Source organism: Gavia stellata, chromosome 4 (assembly GCF_030936135.1).
Source record: "Gavia stellata isolate bGavSte3 chromosome 4, bGavSte3.hap2, whole genome shotgun sequence".
Taxonomy (NCBI): Eukaryota; Metazoa; Chordata; class Aves; order Gaviiformes; family Gaviidae; genus Gavia; species Gavia stellata.
This window is the reverse complement of record NC_082597.1, coordinates 51,210,579-51,229,689: the sequence shown is the minus strand read 5'-3', so window position 1 is coordinate 51,229,689 and position 19,111 is coordinate 51,210,579. Positions and strand designations below refer to the sequence as shown.

At 42.8% G+C, this 19,111-nt stretch overlaps 1 protein-coding gene across 1 annotated transcript in view; it reads right to left on the bottom strand.

The window, feature by feature from the left end:
* The window catches only part of PLXNC1 (plexin C1), a 67,057-nt gene extending 48,219 nt beyond the window's left edge, over window positions 1–18,838 (bottom strand). The window contains exons 1-5 of the mRNA XM_059816348.1: window positions 17,888–18,838; window positions 6,839–6,961; window positions 5,324–5,458; window positions 3,174–3,274; window positions 328–442 (exon numbers count right to left, since the gene is read on the bottom strand). Of these exons, the coding sequence (XP_059672331.1) occupies window positions 328–442; window positions 3,174–3,274; window positions 5,324–5,458; window positions 6,839–6,961; window positions 17,888–18,838 (1,425 nt within the window). The remainder of the gene's footprint in view (window positions 1–327; window positions 443–3,173; window positions 3,275–5,323; window positions 5,459–6,838; window positions 6,962–17,887) is intronic.
* Window positions 18,839–19,111: the final 273 nt, after the last annotated feature.

Here is a 19,111-nt window from a genome sequence, read left to right as displayed (position 1 = left end):
TAAAAAGCCCAGAACTTACATAATGCTCTTGATATATAGTCACTGGAAATATTAAAATAGCTGATAAAGTGATATGACGGAAACGTTGCCTTTGTCAGCATAGTGAATTTTTGACTCAACATCATGAAGTATAGCTTCAGGATACATTTTATAGGAGAAGAGAACAGCTATCTGATTGACACATTCAACTTACTGGGATTTCCAATCGATTTGCCAATTGTTGAGATAAGAGGGACATGGTGACAAAAGAAGGGAAGCTGCAATAAGCAACAAATGACACGTTTTAATTCACAATGAACAAACACGCATAAAACCGGGTGTACGTACCTGGTTTTTGGCAGGGAAACTTAGCAGGATTTTCAGATCTTTATCAGATGCATGTGAAATGTTATACCAACCCTTTATGCTGTTTGAACGTGTACAATTTTCTTTTAATGTGCACCTAAAAGTATACATAAAATTATACTAGCCTCCTTATCATGTCTTTGACTTCAGATGCTGTACTTCAACTTATTTAACGTTACTGATTTTTTACAGGAACATTATGATAACGATACCTACGCATACCAGTTCATTCATATTTACTTAAGTCTCTGCTTCACTGATCTTGTATTAACTACAGATCCTACTGAGTTTGCCCTCTCTGCCTTGCTAAAGCATACCAATTTCCTCATGGAATGAGAACATGGTTTCAGAGAAAGTTTTGGCTTCCTTTTCCAAGATACCAGCCCCTGAATGAAGTCCACAGATGTCACACACACTGGTCAAATTCAAAAGTAAGTCTGGTCACGGAGATAACTAAGACATACTGTGTTATTTCCATATGGAAAATACATGTAAAACATCAGTTCCTTTTATTGGAATAATTTCAGCATACTTCAGGTAAATATGATTCATCTATAGAAAATCTATATTCATTAAGAGAAATCACCCAATGCTATGACTAATTGTTTTGAACGACTGTAAGTGAAAAGGAGAATTTATGTATTTGTCTCTATGGAAGAAAGAGTAGAAATAGGAACAATAGAAACATTTTGTTTTATTTTGTTTTCACTTGCAATAGGATGTACAGATTTTTTCATCAAAATAGTGGATTTGAGTTCACACTGTCTTTAAAATGAAGCACTGCTGCTAAGTTTTATTTAAAAAATGGAGTGCATACTTAATATAAAATTTATTTCCCAGTAAAAGTATAAAACATATAATTGATCTCAAAATTATTATGGAATATATTGCTTTAGTGGACATATATCAACTTTGATTAAAATACTGGCTAAAAACATGTCTTCCTCTTTTTCTAAAGCTTCACTCAGGGCTCTCTCTTCACAAAACCAAATATTTAATGACGTTAAGTGCTTAACAGTGAAAAATTATGTGGGTGGTGAATGGGATTTGTATTATAGTAATTAGTTTTTTCTCCAAAAGAGTAAATTATTTCTGTTTCAACCAGATGGAAACTTTCGGTGATTCCCCTCATAAACAGGGGATTTACTGACTAATAACTGCTATTTGCAAACTCTTTATAAGGTAACTAAAAGCCTGAAAAGCTTGGCACTGTAACATACACAGTTTCTAACAAGGTAGTAAAAGAGAGTTAGAAGAAAACACATTACAGAATAAACACCCACTCTCTTCTAATAACTACCTTTGCAAACACAAAGTAGCAGGTCTTCAGCAAAATCTTGTTAATATTGAAATAAACCAAAATGGGTAGTATTACTTTCTAAAAGACTACCAGTGGAATTCCTCAAAAATCAATCTTATAACCACTTTTGTTTAATATTTTAATCACTGAGGAACTGGCATAAAAGAAGACTTGCACTGTTGACATCTGATGATACAAAGTTGGGAACATTACCATATAGAAGAAGATGAGAATATCACACAGGAAAACTTGGATAACCTTGAAATGGGATGTCAGTTCAAAGCGCAAAGTACAAGAACACGTACCTAGAGCAACAAAAATCTCACAACCAATGTGTTACAGACTGGAAACTCAACAGTTGGAAAGAAAACAAAGAAAGGGAAGGACCTGAGGGGCATTATTTGATCATGGATGATTGTGGCCCATCAGTGTGAAGCTATCATGAAAAAGACATTTGTGATCCCAGGACACACTAAGTAAGGTGCTTCCTGGACAGACTGATTAAACACCGTTGAGCAAGGCACAGCTGAAATCTGTTCTGGAATACTGTGACAGTCCTGGCCATCCTTATTTTAAAAGGATGCATAAACTTCACAAAAGGGCTACTGGAGTGGAGTTAAGAAAGTAGTGTCTTATGTGAGAGGATCTTAGTGAAGTTAGCTGTTTTAGCACAGCAAAATTAAAGTGAAAAAAAAGACTGCTTTCACAAAAACATTGAGGAGGTAAGTGTGAAAGACGGGGGATAACCTATTTAAGCCAAGGTGATGTGAGCACCAGAACAAATGAGTATAACCTATCCATGAACACACATGTGATGAAAATGAGCAGACAGATTTTAACCAGCAGAAAAATGAGACTCTCAGATAGCCACACAACCAGGTCAAGGAGGCCCATCTAAATTTCAGATGGTCCTTGATTAGTTTATGAGTAGGTTTACGTGATGTGGTTGCTTGCAATGGCCAAGACTAGGCTTGATGACACAGAAATTTCTCCAGTCCAGGCCAAAGATGTACAATAGCTTTCAAACCTGCTTCAAACAAAGCAGCACAAATAATGACTCAAATGTGAGGATGAAGTGTTTAGAAAGAAATTCTCCTCTGGCCTAAACCAAAGGCAGTGGTTCCAAAGCAAGGAATGATGAATACTGAAGACAACTGAGCACTCTTTCCCCGTTCTCACATGCAAGATGCTCCCAACTATTAAGATGCTTCAAGCACAAGTATACAATTTTATCTCTCAATCAATCTGGAAAGCAAAAGCATCTGTTCTAAACCAAAAATAACTTTCTTCTTCTTAGCCCAAAATACATTTTATGGGTAGATCTCAAAAATTTGAGGGTTAACACGGTCTTTAAAAGGTGCAGAGCTCCCTTTCACATTACAATAAAGTGTCTCGCATTTATGGCTATGATTGATTCCATAAAAATTCAGTAGATACAATCTTGATGCTGAATAGCCCCAAGCCAGTCAAAATGTACACTGACTAATAATGCATTGCTTTTATATGAAAGTCTAAAATACCAAAATACCTTTGATTCAAAGAACACCACCCACAGTAGGGATCCTTTGCAGATAAGCATTCTTGCTCAGAAACATATCTACCGCAATTTGCAACTGGTATTCTTCTCACCTAAAACCAAAGAATGCAGTAACACACTGAATTAAAAGAGCCTCCATAAACAGGGAAATTGAGGGTTACCATTAAAAATCTGACAGCAACCAATCACGAACCCCTCGGGAAAGTTTTCTTACGGACTCCCCTCTGCCAGAAGACCTTTGGATAGAAATATGCGGCCTATTTTACACACACTGTATTTTGCCATCAGATGATGAAACACCTCTGACAATGACAATTTGGTTCTACTTCTCAAAGGCCAGCATGGACAAATTAATGCAAGAACGACTGATTAGCATAGTGAATTACAGTTAACAATGGAAAGGAGGTGTATTTTACAAATAATGCTCTGCTTAGCAGAACACTGTTTTCCTCTTATCAGAACTGAGCTTTTTAAATGCTTGATGAAGATGCATCAAAAAATGCATGCGCAAAACAAAATGCATCTGTGTTTGCATCACCGTGTCAGGTTACTGCATTGCACACTAGAACAAATGCATGCAACTACTTAGCATGCATGAAAATGCCCTTTCAATACGTAAATGTAGATAATTGTGGCTATATTGTATGTAGCTATACTTGTACATTCAGCTCGAATATCCTAGCCAGCCATTTTCAGAAAAGAAAAGGAAAAAGAAAAAAAAAGAAAAAAATTGATTACAAATACTGAATACAAATAACGTTATTAATAACAATGTTAATTAATAACCTTAGTAAGAAAAATATTCCTAATTCAAACTATTTTTTTACAAATTTGCAAGAATTAAAGTTCCTATATTTTGTGAACAAAGATACATGGCTTACTGCAAAACTGTATTTACTGTTTTTTCCAGCCATATTTGGTAAAATTCAATTAATCTGAAGGTGTGTGAGATAATCAGTTCAGAAACCAGTCAACATCATGGACTACTAGCAAGTTAAAAAAGTGTAGAAGCCTTATTTAAGCTCCAAGAGATGACCAGAGAGAGGCATTTATTCCTAAAAGCTGTTCCTCTGTAACAACTTGCTCTTTTACCAAAGCTAAAGAAAATTCAAGTCTTTACTTTGAATATCTACATATACTTTTGACTGAAATTTTGATTCCTTCTGCATTTGTGACAGATGGTTTGTATCAGTCAGGAGTTCTCCTACCAAGCTACCCACTCTCTCAGATGGCAGGCTAAAATGCCATATTCAGTGCTGGAAAAGTGATTTTATTGTAAATGAAGTTACCTTCATTTACATTTACATTCAAATGCTGGGTGACATCCTGTCCAGCTAAGATGGACAGCCAGCCCTTATGTTTTCACTAACATCTTCCCCACTGCTGGCGAGACAAAGGAATTTGCTGAGTTGATGCTCAGTAGCCCTGCTGCAGGATGTGCTGCAACAACTGCACCGGCTCCCAGGAGCCGCTGTCTTGCTTGACATGCAGCTCTGATGCGTTTGCTCACATGCAGTAGCTCCCAGTGATTGCTGAACTCCTTGGCCTCACTATGCATACACATTAATCAATCACTTCTGATTGTGTTTTTGTTTTGTTGTTTCTTTTTTAAAGTCTATGTGTAACTGAAGATGATGAGAATTTTATAATTGATTTCAGCAGAGCTAAGACTGCGAACCCATCTCTCAAATTAAGAGATTTCTCCGCATTAGAAACTCCATAATTCATTAGCAAACCCTGGCCTACCAATACCTGGATTGCTAATTCAGAGGAACTCGGTCTCCAAAGAGTCTAGAAGTTTTGTTTGCTACCTCCAAGCTTGATTCTGCATGATGCCTCCAGGAAAAAGAGAAACAAAGACCCTCTTGAGAGAATGACATAAAATAAGCATGGTATTAAGGGTGTTGCTGGATCATAGCAACAGTGGGCAGCACCATGACAATGGAAGTCCTCCTGAGCTCTGTAGAAGTGCAGCCCAAACTTAGACAACATAACCAGACATTAGATGTAAAGTTGGTAACTGCAGTTTGGATATTTAAGGTCTAACTCTGACCCAAACTGATGCTTCACTTACAAAGTGGCAGAAATCCTTAAAGTAGTAGTTTACTTGAATTTATTAGTTTATTTAATATTATGCTTACCTTATTGGCAGAGGACAGATAGATGTAGTTATTATCTACTGGATCAAGCCGAAGTTTGGGGAAAATAGAGGTTTCTTCCTTAATTTCATATAAAACCTCTGGGCAATTAGATTCCATATCCTCATTAAGAATAGCCTAAAACACATGGAATTAAATTATTCACAAGTCCTTTTATTGATCAGTCAGCATTTTAAACAAAACCCTTATTTCAGCTACATCAGAGCTTCTGAGATTATTTACTGTGCCCTGATTCAATTCACCTACTGCACTGGCTCTCACACTGCAGAAAGATGGAGGAAAAGACCACCACAGCAGAATTTCAACAAAATCCATGCCAGACACATTTTGCACTGAATCCGGTACTGGTTTAGTGTATGAAGCATCCCTCCCACCAAGTATGTTCCTGATTGACGCAGAAACTGAATGTGGAAGAGATGCTTATATCCCAAAGTCATGATGTGTTAAGTACTCCTGTGAATGGAGGAGAAAGTATTAGCCTTCAGAAAACAAATTAACATCCAGACACCCATAATATACCTAAGTTACTGACAACTGTCTTCAGGACAGAAGTTTCTTTGTGGCTTCTGTGAGTATACATCTGAGGTGGTATCTCTTTTTCTTATCTTGCCCGACTCTACAGTTTTCCACCAACCTTTGCACAGAATTCAAGAGAACCAGAGACCACAGAAACTTTATTTTGCAAGTTAATAAGCACACCATCATTGATTTAAGGTTTTCCGTAAACGTGACTAAACAAGGGAGATACGTTCATGGTCTCCACTGTGCTAAGGAGACACGGAAGACTTGAATTTCATTTTTCATTATCAAAAGCACAGTGAAATCAAATGGGCAAAAGCTTTTCAAGCTCTCCACTATATTCCTCTCCAACTGCCCGCTTAATAAAAACAAAAAATGAGAGTCATCCTTTGCAGTGTAGACAGGAAATGCACACTCTTGCAAAACCCAGAAAAAAAATAAAGCATAAAAGACATTGACTGGATGGTTGAAAAGTTTGATAATGAGATAAGATGACCTTCACTTCCAGGTGATTGATTTAAGCTAGCGTAGGTCAACTATTCAGAAGCTAAGGCAAAATGAATCTTGAGTTTTCTCTCTAATGGGCAGCTATTCACATCAGACAAATAGGCTAACAAACAAATAAATATGCTTCCAAAATCTAACAATATTTAATATTTCTACTGGAAAATCAAAGCAAGGAAGGAAAGAAACAAAAGACAGAGTAACTGAGAACTCCACAGTCCATAAATTGATACTGTGGGCATTAGCACTTTAATGAAATGTTTCCATGAATTTTAAGCAGGGTACATAATTGCTTTTGAAAGTTATCTTGCTCTCCAAGTAACAATACAGCAGTGACTTCACAAACAAACAAAAAAGAAGGAGATTCAGGGGATTATAACTGTTTATAATACAGTGCCTAAACCAGGAAACATTTACGCACTTGAACACAGCAGCAGCTGATGGAGAAGGGAAGAACTGCCACACTCAGCTTACCTTCAGTAACTGTCCATCATCTGTTCCCAAAAAGAGAACTATCTGATTCAAAACAACTGTGCCATAAACAGCCACTAATCCAGAGTGAATCAAGGTGGGTAATTTCTTGATTGATCGTGCCTCCTGCAAATCAGATATAAGAGAGAACTATTACAAAATGATTCACCTATACTGCAAAACATTAAGAAAAAGAGGAATCCCTGGACAGATTCTCAGAGAACTCAACTTTAGACGATACTTGGGTAACACTTTAATTCTGACACAATTTCAGAACAACATATCATTGGAAAAGGCACATGAAACATGAAACTACTTTTTTATACATGGCAACTTGTCACATCTGTGATAAACATTACACCTACTGCAGCTGACCTCAGTGGGACAGAGACTTGGCCTAACAGCAGCAAGTTACTTTGCAACAGAATTTCTCTTTTTTGGGACATAATGCCCTGGGCTTATTCCGAATTGCCTGTTCTTCTCAATGAAGCCATGCTTTACCATCACCTGACTGCACCTACCATGAAGGCTACAGATACACTCAGCAACCACTTTTAAAGGCATGCAAATATTCTGGAGAAAGGAGGCACTTCAAACACACAGACTCTTTTTTGAGTGTGTGTCAAAAAATGCAGAGCTTCATCCTCTCCTTTCTGGTTTCCTGCTTTATGCTAAAGGAAGTTGCGTATTACATAAATATAGAAATGAGAGAAAGCAGTATAAAGTTCATGTCAGGGAGAACATAAATGTACCTGTGTGAACTTTAAAATCAACATGTTACCTACAACTCTCCGCCAAGCTGGAGGCGTAAGCAGCTCATGAAAGAAAACATCATGCAGGAAATCCCTGTATCTTATGGAAGGAAAAAACAAACCAAATAATCCTGATATTGCAGACGATCGAGTGCTGAAAGGAAGCCCTGATGTGTGAGAATAAGGTCATTCACCAGGTGAGAGATGGTCTCTGCCCCGACGTCCCTACAAGCCCAGATATCTGCCAAGCAAGCAGTAACTCAGTTTTGCAGTCCTGTAATTGCTTTAAGTCAATCTCCCTGGCAGATACTTCCAAAGGTGTGATCCCACCTGCCCTCCAAACAGGTCCAACCCCAGCCAAGCTCTAACTCCCCTTCCCCTCTGTTAGTATAATGCTCTTCAGTGAGCTTAGTTAAGCAAAAGAAAATGGTCTGTAAATCCATCTACCTACCTACCCATCTAAATTTTCCTTCGAGTCATTCTTCTCCTCACACGAACGTGTGGCTGCACGAACACCAGTGCTGGCACAAAGGAGTGGCAGGCATGTAGAGCTAGGGAGAAGAGCTCAGGTAGGAGCAGGTCCTTGGGAACAAGGCTCGTAGGTCAGCTTACAAAGCCCAGCATCTCAGCCTCAAGGACCGATTCCTAAACCTACAGGAACCCTCTGAATGCAAGAACCTATTTCACTTTAATGCACAAAAGAAGGTGTGAGAATGGACCATTAAAACTGACATTTTGCAGAAAGGTGAAGGCATTTCTCAAAGTTATGAAGCAAATCCATAACACAGTAACAGCTAAATTCAACTCTCTTGCATGCCACGATGCTGGCTTAAACCCAAAAAGTCTTTCCACATAGAAATAATTTTTTTCTGAACTGCAATCCTAAGTCAATTAAAATCTTTTTCAGTCATCTGAATTATTTTAATTAGCTTGCAAGAACAGCCACTTGGAGTAAAAGAAGACTTGATTAACTTTCATATTTAAAGATACTATTTTTTTTCATGCAGCAGCAAGAAGACACAGGAACTGTCATGTATTGGCACAGAACTTCAGTAAAACCCACGTAGGCATGAGACTCCAGTACCATGGAGGTCTGTTTTAGATGGGGGGGGGGGGGGGAAGTTATTTTTAAGGCGGAAAAAGTTAATTCACTTTCTCACTTTTTTATTAGATCAGAGGGTAACATAACTCCAGCACTGGCGCACACAATGAACCTTCACTCAGGCTAAGGAGTGAGGGGGTGAAGCTTCCAGGCTTTCATTTCCACCAGAATTAGGATTTTTTCTTCTGCAGTGCACCATGTAGTAGTGTAAGGAAAACAAACAGGTTTCTCACAGACTCTGTACAATAAGATCACAGAAGAGGGGAGGACTCACCCAGTCTCTGAAAAGCTTTGCTGCCAGCTTTCATTTTGACCCACATACTAGTAAAATAACTAGTGTCATATCAGTGCATCCTCCTCATCTGACTGAAGAACCAATACTGACAAGTGTGGAAGCCTCTTCCCCTCACTCCGCTTGCTAGAGGGAGGGTCAGTGCAACATTGAGCTAATACAGATAAGAAGAGGAGGAATTTAGACGGTGGGCAGTCACAACAAAAATTGCCCTCTCTCTTTTGCAACCTATTTCTCCAGCTTGCCTGTTCCCTCCAGGGCGCAGCTGCTGCTTTCACCCTTCTGTCACCCCTTTTCCATGTGCATTTATTTTTTTTAACAAGCCCTTTTACCTCTTCCACTGTGACTAATGAGGTTACAGCACTGTAGGGCCTTCCCAAGCTTTTTCTTTCACAGCTAAATCCATCCTAAAATGCATTTACAGTCTAAACTTCCTTTATACTTGAAGTGTCACTCATTTCCACTATCATCTATCTGCCTATCCTGTAACATTTTCAGGCTCATACAAAACCAAGAAAAACAAAAGACAAGACAACACTGCTCTAGAAGACCTTTCTTTTTTTCATTCTTCAGTTCCATCCTCTGTTCTATTCAAAGTCCCCCAAAATCTTCACGTGCACAGGTAAGCCTAGAGATCTCTTGAATTAACTTTCATTTTGCTTTTAAGATCACCCCACTATGCTGTTTGGTTATTGGCATGAAAGGTATTTACACTAATTTTCTATTCTGCATCTCATTTTCAGATTTATCTCTGTATGATTCCAGCTGCAGCAACCATATTCACACTTCTACTTTCTGTCTTGATTTCCTCCTGATTATTTTACATTGCGTGCCTCAGAGGGAAGGACAGCATTTTTAGCTCACACAGCACTCATCATATTGCAGCTGGCCAAAAAGTAAAAACAAAGGGTTTGAGTATTAGAGTGAATGAACAGATGCAGCTATATGAAAGGGCACAAGACTTGTGAGCAGCAGGTAGCAATAGTCAACACTGGAACAATACATAGATGTTTTTCCTAGAGGGAAAAAACTTCTGGAACCTCATTCTTCTTTCTTAACTTCACCATCCTTCAACCACCTGCATCAACTTTTATTATATCAGAGGGTAACAAACTTAAATATTGGTGCATGCAGCCAGCCTTTATTAGGGCTAAGGAATGAGGAGTTGAACTGTTCCAAATTTTATTTCCAGAAGGCTTTTTAATTTGTGCACTGCATAGCAATGCTAGGTGGACAAACCATCCCAGGCGAGCAGACTACAAAGAATCAGGGAGGGTGACCAGGAAATGAGAGGGTCTTCACAGAGACCTTGCAGAGGCAAGATCCTGAGCCTCATGATGCAAGGCAGGAGGGACAGTCAGAGGCTACACTTGAGCAAGAGGTTAATGGATTCCCCTGAGATGAGGAGGCTAGAACTCTGTGACTTCTTGTAGTAGCAGAAACGCTCCTTCTCTGCACTCAGATCTAAGTTTACAGAACTGGTAAAGTGTCCTAATAACCAAGGAGGGAGAACAAGCTCCATTAAGGAAGGCTTTGAAACCAAGTGAGCTTGAACAGAGCGTTAGCAGAGAGCACGAGGAAGTGGCGGGTGACAATGGTTGGAGGTTCCCTCCTGTGAGGGATGAAGGCACACATCTGCTAAACAGTCATGCTGTTACAACAAGTTTCTCTTTTTTAGGGGCGTCGATCCATTACATTGCAGAGAGACTGCCAATGATTTTCCATTCCTTGGACCACTACCCATTGTTGCACATCCACATGGACACCAAAGACATTGCCCAGTGCAGATCAGGACTACAGAGCTCTGGGGGCAAAGTTAATGAGATGGGACCCCAGGCTTTGTCAACCCTACGGGGTCAGTGAAGGGTGACGCTCTTCTGGATTTGCTACTCGCAAACAAGGAAGAACTGACTGGAGATGTGATAATCAATGGCAGCCTTCACTGTAGTAACTATGAAATAACCGAGTTCAGGATCCTGAGGGCGGTGAGGAAAGAACAGCAGAGTACAGAGCTGGAGACCACGTTTCAGCTTATTCAGGGAACTGGTTTGTGGGATCCCCTGAGAGGCAGCTTTGAAGGGAAATGGAGCTCAGGAAAGCTAGCAGCTCTTTCAGGACAACTTCCTCCAAGCACAAAACTCAGGAAAACAAGCAGACGTATCAGGAGATGGCCCCTAGCTAAGCAGGGAAGTCATGATTGAACTACAATGCAGAAAAACACTATAAAGGAGGTGGAAGTAGGAACAAGTGACTAAGGAGGAACTGCCTGGACATATAGGGATGGTATTAGGAAAGCCCAAGCTCACCTGGTTTTGATACTGGCAAGGGATGTTATGGGCAACAAGAAGAGCTTCTACCACTATTTGAGATATAAAAGAATAAACAATGAAAACATGAACCAGCTGCTGAGTAGGTTGGGTGATTTACTGACAGTGGATGCAGACAAGGCTCTGGACTTCACCAGCAAGGTCTTGCTGTCCTTTGTACCTACAGAGTTCAAGGAGGAGAGAAACTATCAGCACTGGAAAAGGATTAAGCCAGGGATCTCTTAAGAAATCTCAGCTTATAGAAGTCCCAGGGGGCCAGATGGGATCTGTAGGAAGATGCTGAGAGACTGTCTGATGACACTGCAAGGCCATTCTCTCATATTTCAAAAGTTGCAGAGATCAGGGGAGGTCTCCAACAACTGAATAAAGGCAAGTACTGCACCCATCTTCAAAAAAGACAAGGATGACGTGGGGAACTACACACTGGTCGGTCTCACTTTTTCCCTGGGAAAATCATGGAGCAAATCCTCTTGGAAGCCATTTCTGGGCACAAGAAAGTGACTGGGAAAAGCCAGCGTGGACTCACCAAGGATAAATCATACCTGACCAACCTGATTGCCTTCTGTGATGAAATGACTCGATTTGTGGAGGAGGGGAGAACAGTGCATATCATTTACTTTGACTTTAGCAAGGCTCTTGACACCATTCCCCACAGCATCCTTGTATCCAAGTTGAGATGTTACAGTTTAGACAGGAGGACTACTGGATGCGTGGAAAAACTGGATGGATCATCAGGCTCAAAGGGTATTGGTTCATGGTTTATACTCTACCAAGACACTGATTACAAGTGGAGTTCCTCAGGGAATCTATCCTGGGACATGTCCTGCTCAATATCTTTATCAATGACCTGGAGGAAGACATTGAAAACTTCTGGGTTAAGCTTGCGGATGAATGAAAATGAGTTGATATGCTTGAGTGCAGGCCTGCCATTCAGAGGGACCTAGAGAAGCTGGTGGAATGGGCCAACAAGAACCTCAAGAAATTCAACAAGGACAAATGCAAAGTCCTGCACCTAAGATGGCCTAACCCCGTATGCTGGTGAGCAGCTCTGCTGAAAAGGACACAAGGGTCCTGGAGGGCAGTAGACTAAATGGTGTAGCCAGGCAGCCTGCATCCTAGGCTGTACTGACAGGAGCATAACCAGATCGAGCGAGGAAAGTGATTATTCTCCTTTACCTGGCACATGCTCAACTATGTCTAGGATACTACGCTCAGTTCTGGGACCCTCAGTACAGAATTGATCTTGATAAAACGGAGTGAGTTCAGCGGTGGGCCACTGTGATGGTTGGAGCCTGGAGCACCTGCCCTATGAGGAAAGGCTGAGGGAACTGGGCTGGTTCAGCCTACAGAAGAGACAGTTTGAGAGGGACCAGAGAAACAGAGCCAGGCTCTTGACTGAGGTGTATGCAGGACAACAAGAGACAATGACACAGACTGAAACAGTGGAGGTTTCTAGCGGACAGGAGATTAAAAAACATCACTACGAGGACAATTAAGCAGAACAGGTTGTCCAGAGAGGTTGTGCAGTCTCCATCCCTGGAGGTTTCAAGATCCAACGAAGCCCAGAGCAACCTTGTCTGATCTCAGAGCTGACCCTACTGTGAGCAGGGGGCTGGACAAGAGACCATCTCTGAGGTTCCTTCCAACCTGAACGACTCTGTGATCCCAAGGAAGCGAATCCTCTGTTCAAGAGCCCCCATGCTCTCAAAAGTTTCCGCTGAGAACACCTGGTGAAGCCAGATGACTAAAAGCAACTTTTCTTCTTACTGACAGTGTGAGAGTTTACAACTCTCCTATGGCTTACTTCACACACCAAACATGGATGAACTGAAAACTCATTGTAATCAGACAGAAATATTCACTCCAGAAACGCTGACTCTAGAAATCTATCAAACATCAGATGAAATACTAGCAATCTGGTAATGGACTACACAGGAGATGACTTTACTACTAGAAAACTAATTACAGGATCAATTTTGATATCAAACGATATTTAGAAGTCTGTAATTCCTTCCTTAAATAAAAGACCATGAATCATTTTGGAGTGAGTTACCACACAAATTCAAATGTCATTCCTGCAAACTAAGGGCTGTGATTAAACTGATGTGGCTCTGTTGACTTCAAACTCTCATTTCAGTAGAGCTTATACCAGCTAAGATTTGTCCCAGGATTCCAAACTATGCTCAATAAATTAAGGGGCATATACCAACCCACATATTTATCACCCACTGAAAAATGCAAAAATTCGAAGAACAGACTGTTACATATATTTACTTGCATTAAATAGCAGATGAAAATCCAACCAAGATAGCTTATCATTTAGTAACTATCACAGCTACTTAGGCTTTGCACATCATAAAATAAACACCTTAATATAAACTACAGCAACTTCTCTCTGTCTTACAGGTATATGTCTAACACTTTCTCGGATTTGCTCCCTGAAAAATTGTAGAATCCTCTTTTTCTCATGCAACTTTTTTTAATGGCAAAGCTAATTTCCAGATTTGTCATTGTGGTTAGGTAACATCATACAACTCTCTCATGTTGATGTTCTCTAATTTGAACACTTCTTCTACTCATCTGCTTGGCTGTGATCCACAAGATCCTGGGATCTCTGGGAGAGATCTGAAATTCTAGTAGCTGCCGTTCAGCCAGGGAACAACAGAAGAAAAGCCTTTCTTAAACTTCACTAGCTACTGGAGCAAGTTTGTGACAAATTCCAGCATTTCTCCTATGTACTGGCTAAAGACCTTCGATTTCATAATTGTGATCCACCAAAAATGTTTGCTAGTGCTCAGTCAGGTTTCTGAAAAGAAATGGAGAATAAAATTTGGCAAATTCACATTTATTAACTAAGGAAATTGTGAAGATGTGCTTATGTACATGCAAGTTACGCTAGACAGTTCATTAACGCATACACCTCGACAGTGCCTATAAGTAGATATACTCAAAACGAAGAAACGTGTGGATCAGAGGAAAACAGGCTGAACACAAAACTGCAAAATGTTTTCAGAGTAGTTTCATCTAAGACACCACTTGCCTCTTGCTAGTCAGGGATCATGTCTCTGGGAATCCAGTATTATATAAGTCCAGAATAAACACATCCAACTAGGACAAAATGCTTTGTGCAAACTACTGCACAAAACAAAAACAGAATTAGTTAGTTCTCATAAGGAGCAATTCCACAGAATCTGTAGCAGTCACATACTTTTTGAAAAAGTTGGTAAGCAAGAATCTTGAAAATCACTAATTTTCAACGACAGACTCAAATCCAGCAAGTGTCAACTTTGCTCTAAGTAGCAATGCAAGACTAAAGAGATTACACACCTACAGTGAGTTCCTACAGGATGTGGAGCAATTTGGTTCCAATCCAGTGAAGTACTCAAGTTCATACCTAACTTTAAATGCATGGGCATGAAGATGATGGACCTACTTATATGCCTAATGTTAAATATACCCTTAAGTGCTCTACTGGGTTAGGGCCAGAAAGCTCAGTACCTTACAGTAATGAGTTTACAGCAGAACATGCAGCAGTAGCATAGCAGGGAATTCAGGACCACAAATACCTTGGGCTAAGTCCCCCTTGCAGTGTACTATTGAGAAGCACCGTGCCAACACACAGTGCCGACAAAGTGCAAACACAAGCAGCTGTGTGAGTGCAGACAGGTAAGAGGATGTCTTGCCTAAAGGTGATCAGAATAATTACAGAAATCTGAAGAATGACAAGATCAGAAGGAAAGCAAACTGCCACTACTCCCTAGCGTATACTCTAACTATAAATTGTACTCCTGCAGTGAAAAAAACCTGTATTTTCAATTCCTACATAAACTGACAGTCCGTGTCCATGATCCGTGTACCTCATCACATCATGCCTGAGCTCCAGAATTCAAGTGTACCCAGCAAAGAAGACTAAGACCTGCAGCACCCTACAAGACATGGCATTTGAAATGCAAAAGTCAGGCTGCAATTCAGCATGGTCCACCCACCACAAACACCGTACAGGTCTTGCACTTCAGGCAATCGTAACGCTGCAACACATTCACTTGCTCAGTACCAACACTGTCTTGAAAGATGGGACTTTAAAGTACACGTTAAGTACTGTTGCTTGTTGCCATTCCCACACATTGTACTACAATGCACTCCTGAAAGCTCCATGCTAGGAGGCACTCCTTTCTGGCCAGAGCCACTGCTAGCTATTGCACACACTTCTCCTACAAGCTGCGCACTGACGGACGCGCTGCGCGCCATCTTCCTGCCAGTTCTGAAGCCAGCATGCTTCTGAGTCCAAGACGAGCATGTTCCACATTTGCAGGGACTCCCATGATTTGGTGAGAGACAGCAGAAGGATCTGGACTAAAACAACCCAGAAGCAGCAGCATATGGGCCTGTCATCTCCAAATTTACTCTGCAATAGCCTAGCCTCACCTTCTGGAGTATAAAAAACGTATTAAAGCTGAACTACATGCATTTATTTCTATGCTTATACACCATAAGCACATATAATTATCTTAAAAAGGAAGCCTAATTAGCCATGTAATGTTGTAGGTCATACTACTACACAACACCCACATGTCCTGCTATCTCACAAAATATTAAAATACCACTTTCCTGTCAGTGGTAAACTGTTATGTATTGTGCCAAAATATCATGATTAATAACACCACTATAGTTAGGGACAATTCTTTTAATAATTTTTAAAGTTGGGATTCTTCAGCATTGCACCCAAATATAATCTACATTTCCAGAAGGGACGAGCCTTTCGGGACACGAAAGTAGCTTTGGAGTCACAGGAATCTGATCCGAATCAGATCAATCCTTAAACAAGTGGATCATCGATTTTTCATATTCACAGGCACTGGGAAGCAATGGGGATGGGGGATTGAGAGGAACACTGGTCAGACAGAAATACCCGCCTCACCTTACCCGCATTATGTTACTCTATGAAATCCATGTGACTCTTCTGGAATGTCTAGCATGGCGCTTTGGAAAGTATTTAAAAAGGATCTGCTGCCCAAGGAGGTGTGGTTTTTTGGTTTTTTTTTTTTGCTTTGCAGGCTCAGAAAGCACCTTGCGAAAAAACCCCATGAGTAATTAGAAACAAGGAATACAAATTAAAAATCCAACTAGCAAATAGGTATTTTGGGATGAGGATGAGTCTTCAAAATCATTCAGCAAGTTTGTCTTGTGAGAGCACAGAAATTATGCAGTAAGCTATAAACTGGCATTGGAAATCAAAGGATTGCCTCCAGCTCTGTTGTGAGAGTTTCACTACTTACTTTCATGACAGTTGTTTCACCCACATATGGGGTTCTCATTCATAACTACGTCCTCTAACACTGGCAATAGTCTCGCAGCTCAGTAGGGAGATGAGCAGACTGAATCACACATGCCCTCCGGTAGTTTGTATTTGGAAGAATCTCAGCACTGCGCTCTGCTACGCGCTAGATTTGGGAAGCCAAGGAGCGACAGTAAATCTACCGCACTTCTTTCAAGGAGTTTCCAACGAACTCCCATTGTAACACAGCAAGGATTCAGCAGTTAAGCTGCAAAGTCCCTGGATGGTGGGGGAGCTGCAAAAGGCCAGGGCTTGCTTTATGATGGCTTGCTTGATCCTCTACGGTTGTCCCTGATACTTTTCAGTGTTCCTTTTTCCACAGCTCTGAAAAGACTCTGAGCATGACTTAAAAGCACGGCGGGCCTTGCAAAAGCACCTTCTTCTCCTGAATTACATTTTTAGCTGCTTGAATTTAGTTTTTAGTTCATTTCTTTAATAGCTACCTAGGCCACAGCAAAGCCGGTAGCCTTGCCCACCCTGCCCTCCATGTGCACAGCTCACCCTCAAAAGGAGGAAGGACCTGAAGGGAGAGTGTTACAGAAGTAAGTGACCAGGGGATCTCCATGGGATACCACTGCCTGTCAAAATGTAACCACTGTAACAACAAAGACATATTGCCTATTGCTGTCTGCTGCGCATACGGGTTTGGGGGGGTGGCTGTGAGACCTCTAGAGCAAGGCCAATCCTGGGAGATTTGGGAAACACCTACCAGTGAACAAGCAACCATAAATAACTAGTGCGCAATGGGGATAATAACGCACACAGCCCAGTGCACAGGAGTCAATTTGATGGACTTTTTTTCATTTCTGATCTAGCTGCAATGACACGAGATGCAAATGCACAGAAAAAGGTAGGAGATGCTTTATCTAGGCTGTGCGGAAAATACAATGAAGTACAAGTAATCCTTGACAGAAAAGGGCACATTAAGTGAGGAGCCGGAGACTAGGATGCCCTCAGGTGTTCCCTCAGACATGTCTTTCCCGAGATGTAGGTGGGAAGGACACATCTGGATCTGGTAAGAGATCAGCTTTTTGGAAACAGAAAGTGCTGGAGAAATCATTAGGGCTGATGGAGCCAGGGCTGATGCGCAAAGCCTGGTGCGGCTCTGAAGTTCCCCACGAACTTCACATTCCCTCAGGTCTGGGACACCCCACGAGTCATGCACAGCAACACCGGCCACAACGACAACAGTGACAACAGCAGCGCGCAGGAGGAAAGCTTAGCAAAAAGATGCCCAGACTTACACAGCTTTTCCCGTTCATGATGAAGTGCGTGGACGCACAAGCTTGCTCCTTCATCTCCTGCATCCCAAAGACGCAGATGGCGGTGGCGTTCCAGGCTTTGGCGCCATGGCTGTGGTGGAAAACACCCACCCACCAGCCCTGCTTGCCCTGGCGGACAAGGCTGGAAGAAACGATGAGGTTCCTGCACCCGCAATCCAAGTACACATGCCCTTGCAAAGTAAGGCCCCCCTCTGAGGGGTGCAGCTGGCGCAAGACAGCCATGCTCGGTGGCTCTGTGTCCTCAACCTTCTTGGCCTTCAACCTGTAGTAGGGAAAGAAGAGGTGATCCCCCCACTGGAGCGCATCGACAAAGTGCAAAGGCTCCTCCTTGCGCTTGATGATGCCCAGCTCCTCCTTGGACTCCAGGTTGTCTATGCTGCGCACTGTGATAACGGTCGCCTCATCCGACTGGGAGGGCTCACAGCCCAGACGGTTCTCGTAGTCGCCGGCCGAGTAGGTGGCCGCCACGGCCAGGTACCAGGCGCCGGCCAGCTGGAAGACGACGCCGGCGGTGGAGCCGTCGGGCAGGCAGCTGACCACCTCGCTGCGGTTCAAGCGCTGCCGGTAGGCCGGCTGCTCCCACACCTCGCAGGTGCCGTCCTTCTGGGTCCAGCCGGCCAGCAGCACGCCCCCCCCTCCGGCCTCCTCGTAGGGCAGCAGCAGGTTGCTGCGCACGCCGGGGGGCTCCCCACAGCCCTGCCCCGCCACCGCCGGCACCACGCGGCGGCGGGGCCGCAGCTCGGGCCGCAGCTCGTAGAGGCAGCTGCCGCCCGCCACCAGCACGCCGCCGCCGCTCACCTCGATGTTGTCGATGGAGGCCCCCGGCAGCTCGAAGCTCTGGGGGCCGCCGGCGCCCGCCAGCGCCGCCAGCAGGGGCAGCGCCCAGCTGAGGGCGGGCGGCGGCGCCGCCATGGGCGCGGGCTCAGCTCGGCGCCGCGGGGCGCCTCAGGCGGCGGCGGGCGGCGGGCGCTGCTGCGCCATGCTGCGCGGAGGGGCCGGGCGCGCTGCCGCTGCCGCCGCTTCTGCCTCCGCCGCGGCCGGGCTGCGTGCGGGCGGGGAGTTCCTCTTTCGGGGCGGGGAGGAGGGGGTGCCTGTAGGGGAGAGGTGGGCCGGGCTCCTCCGGGAGGGCTGCCGTGCCACCTCGCCGCCGTGCGCCGCCGCTCCCCCTCCGCCCCCCGGCCCCGC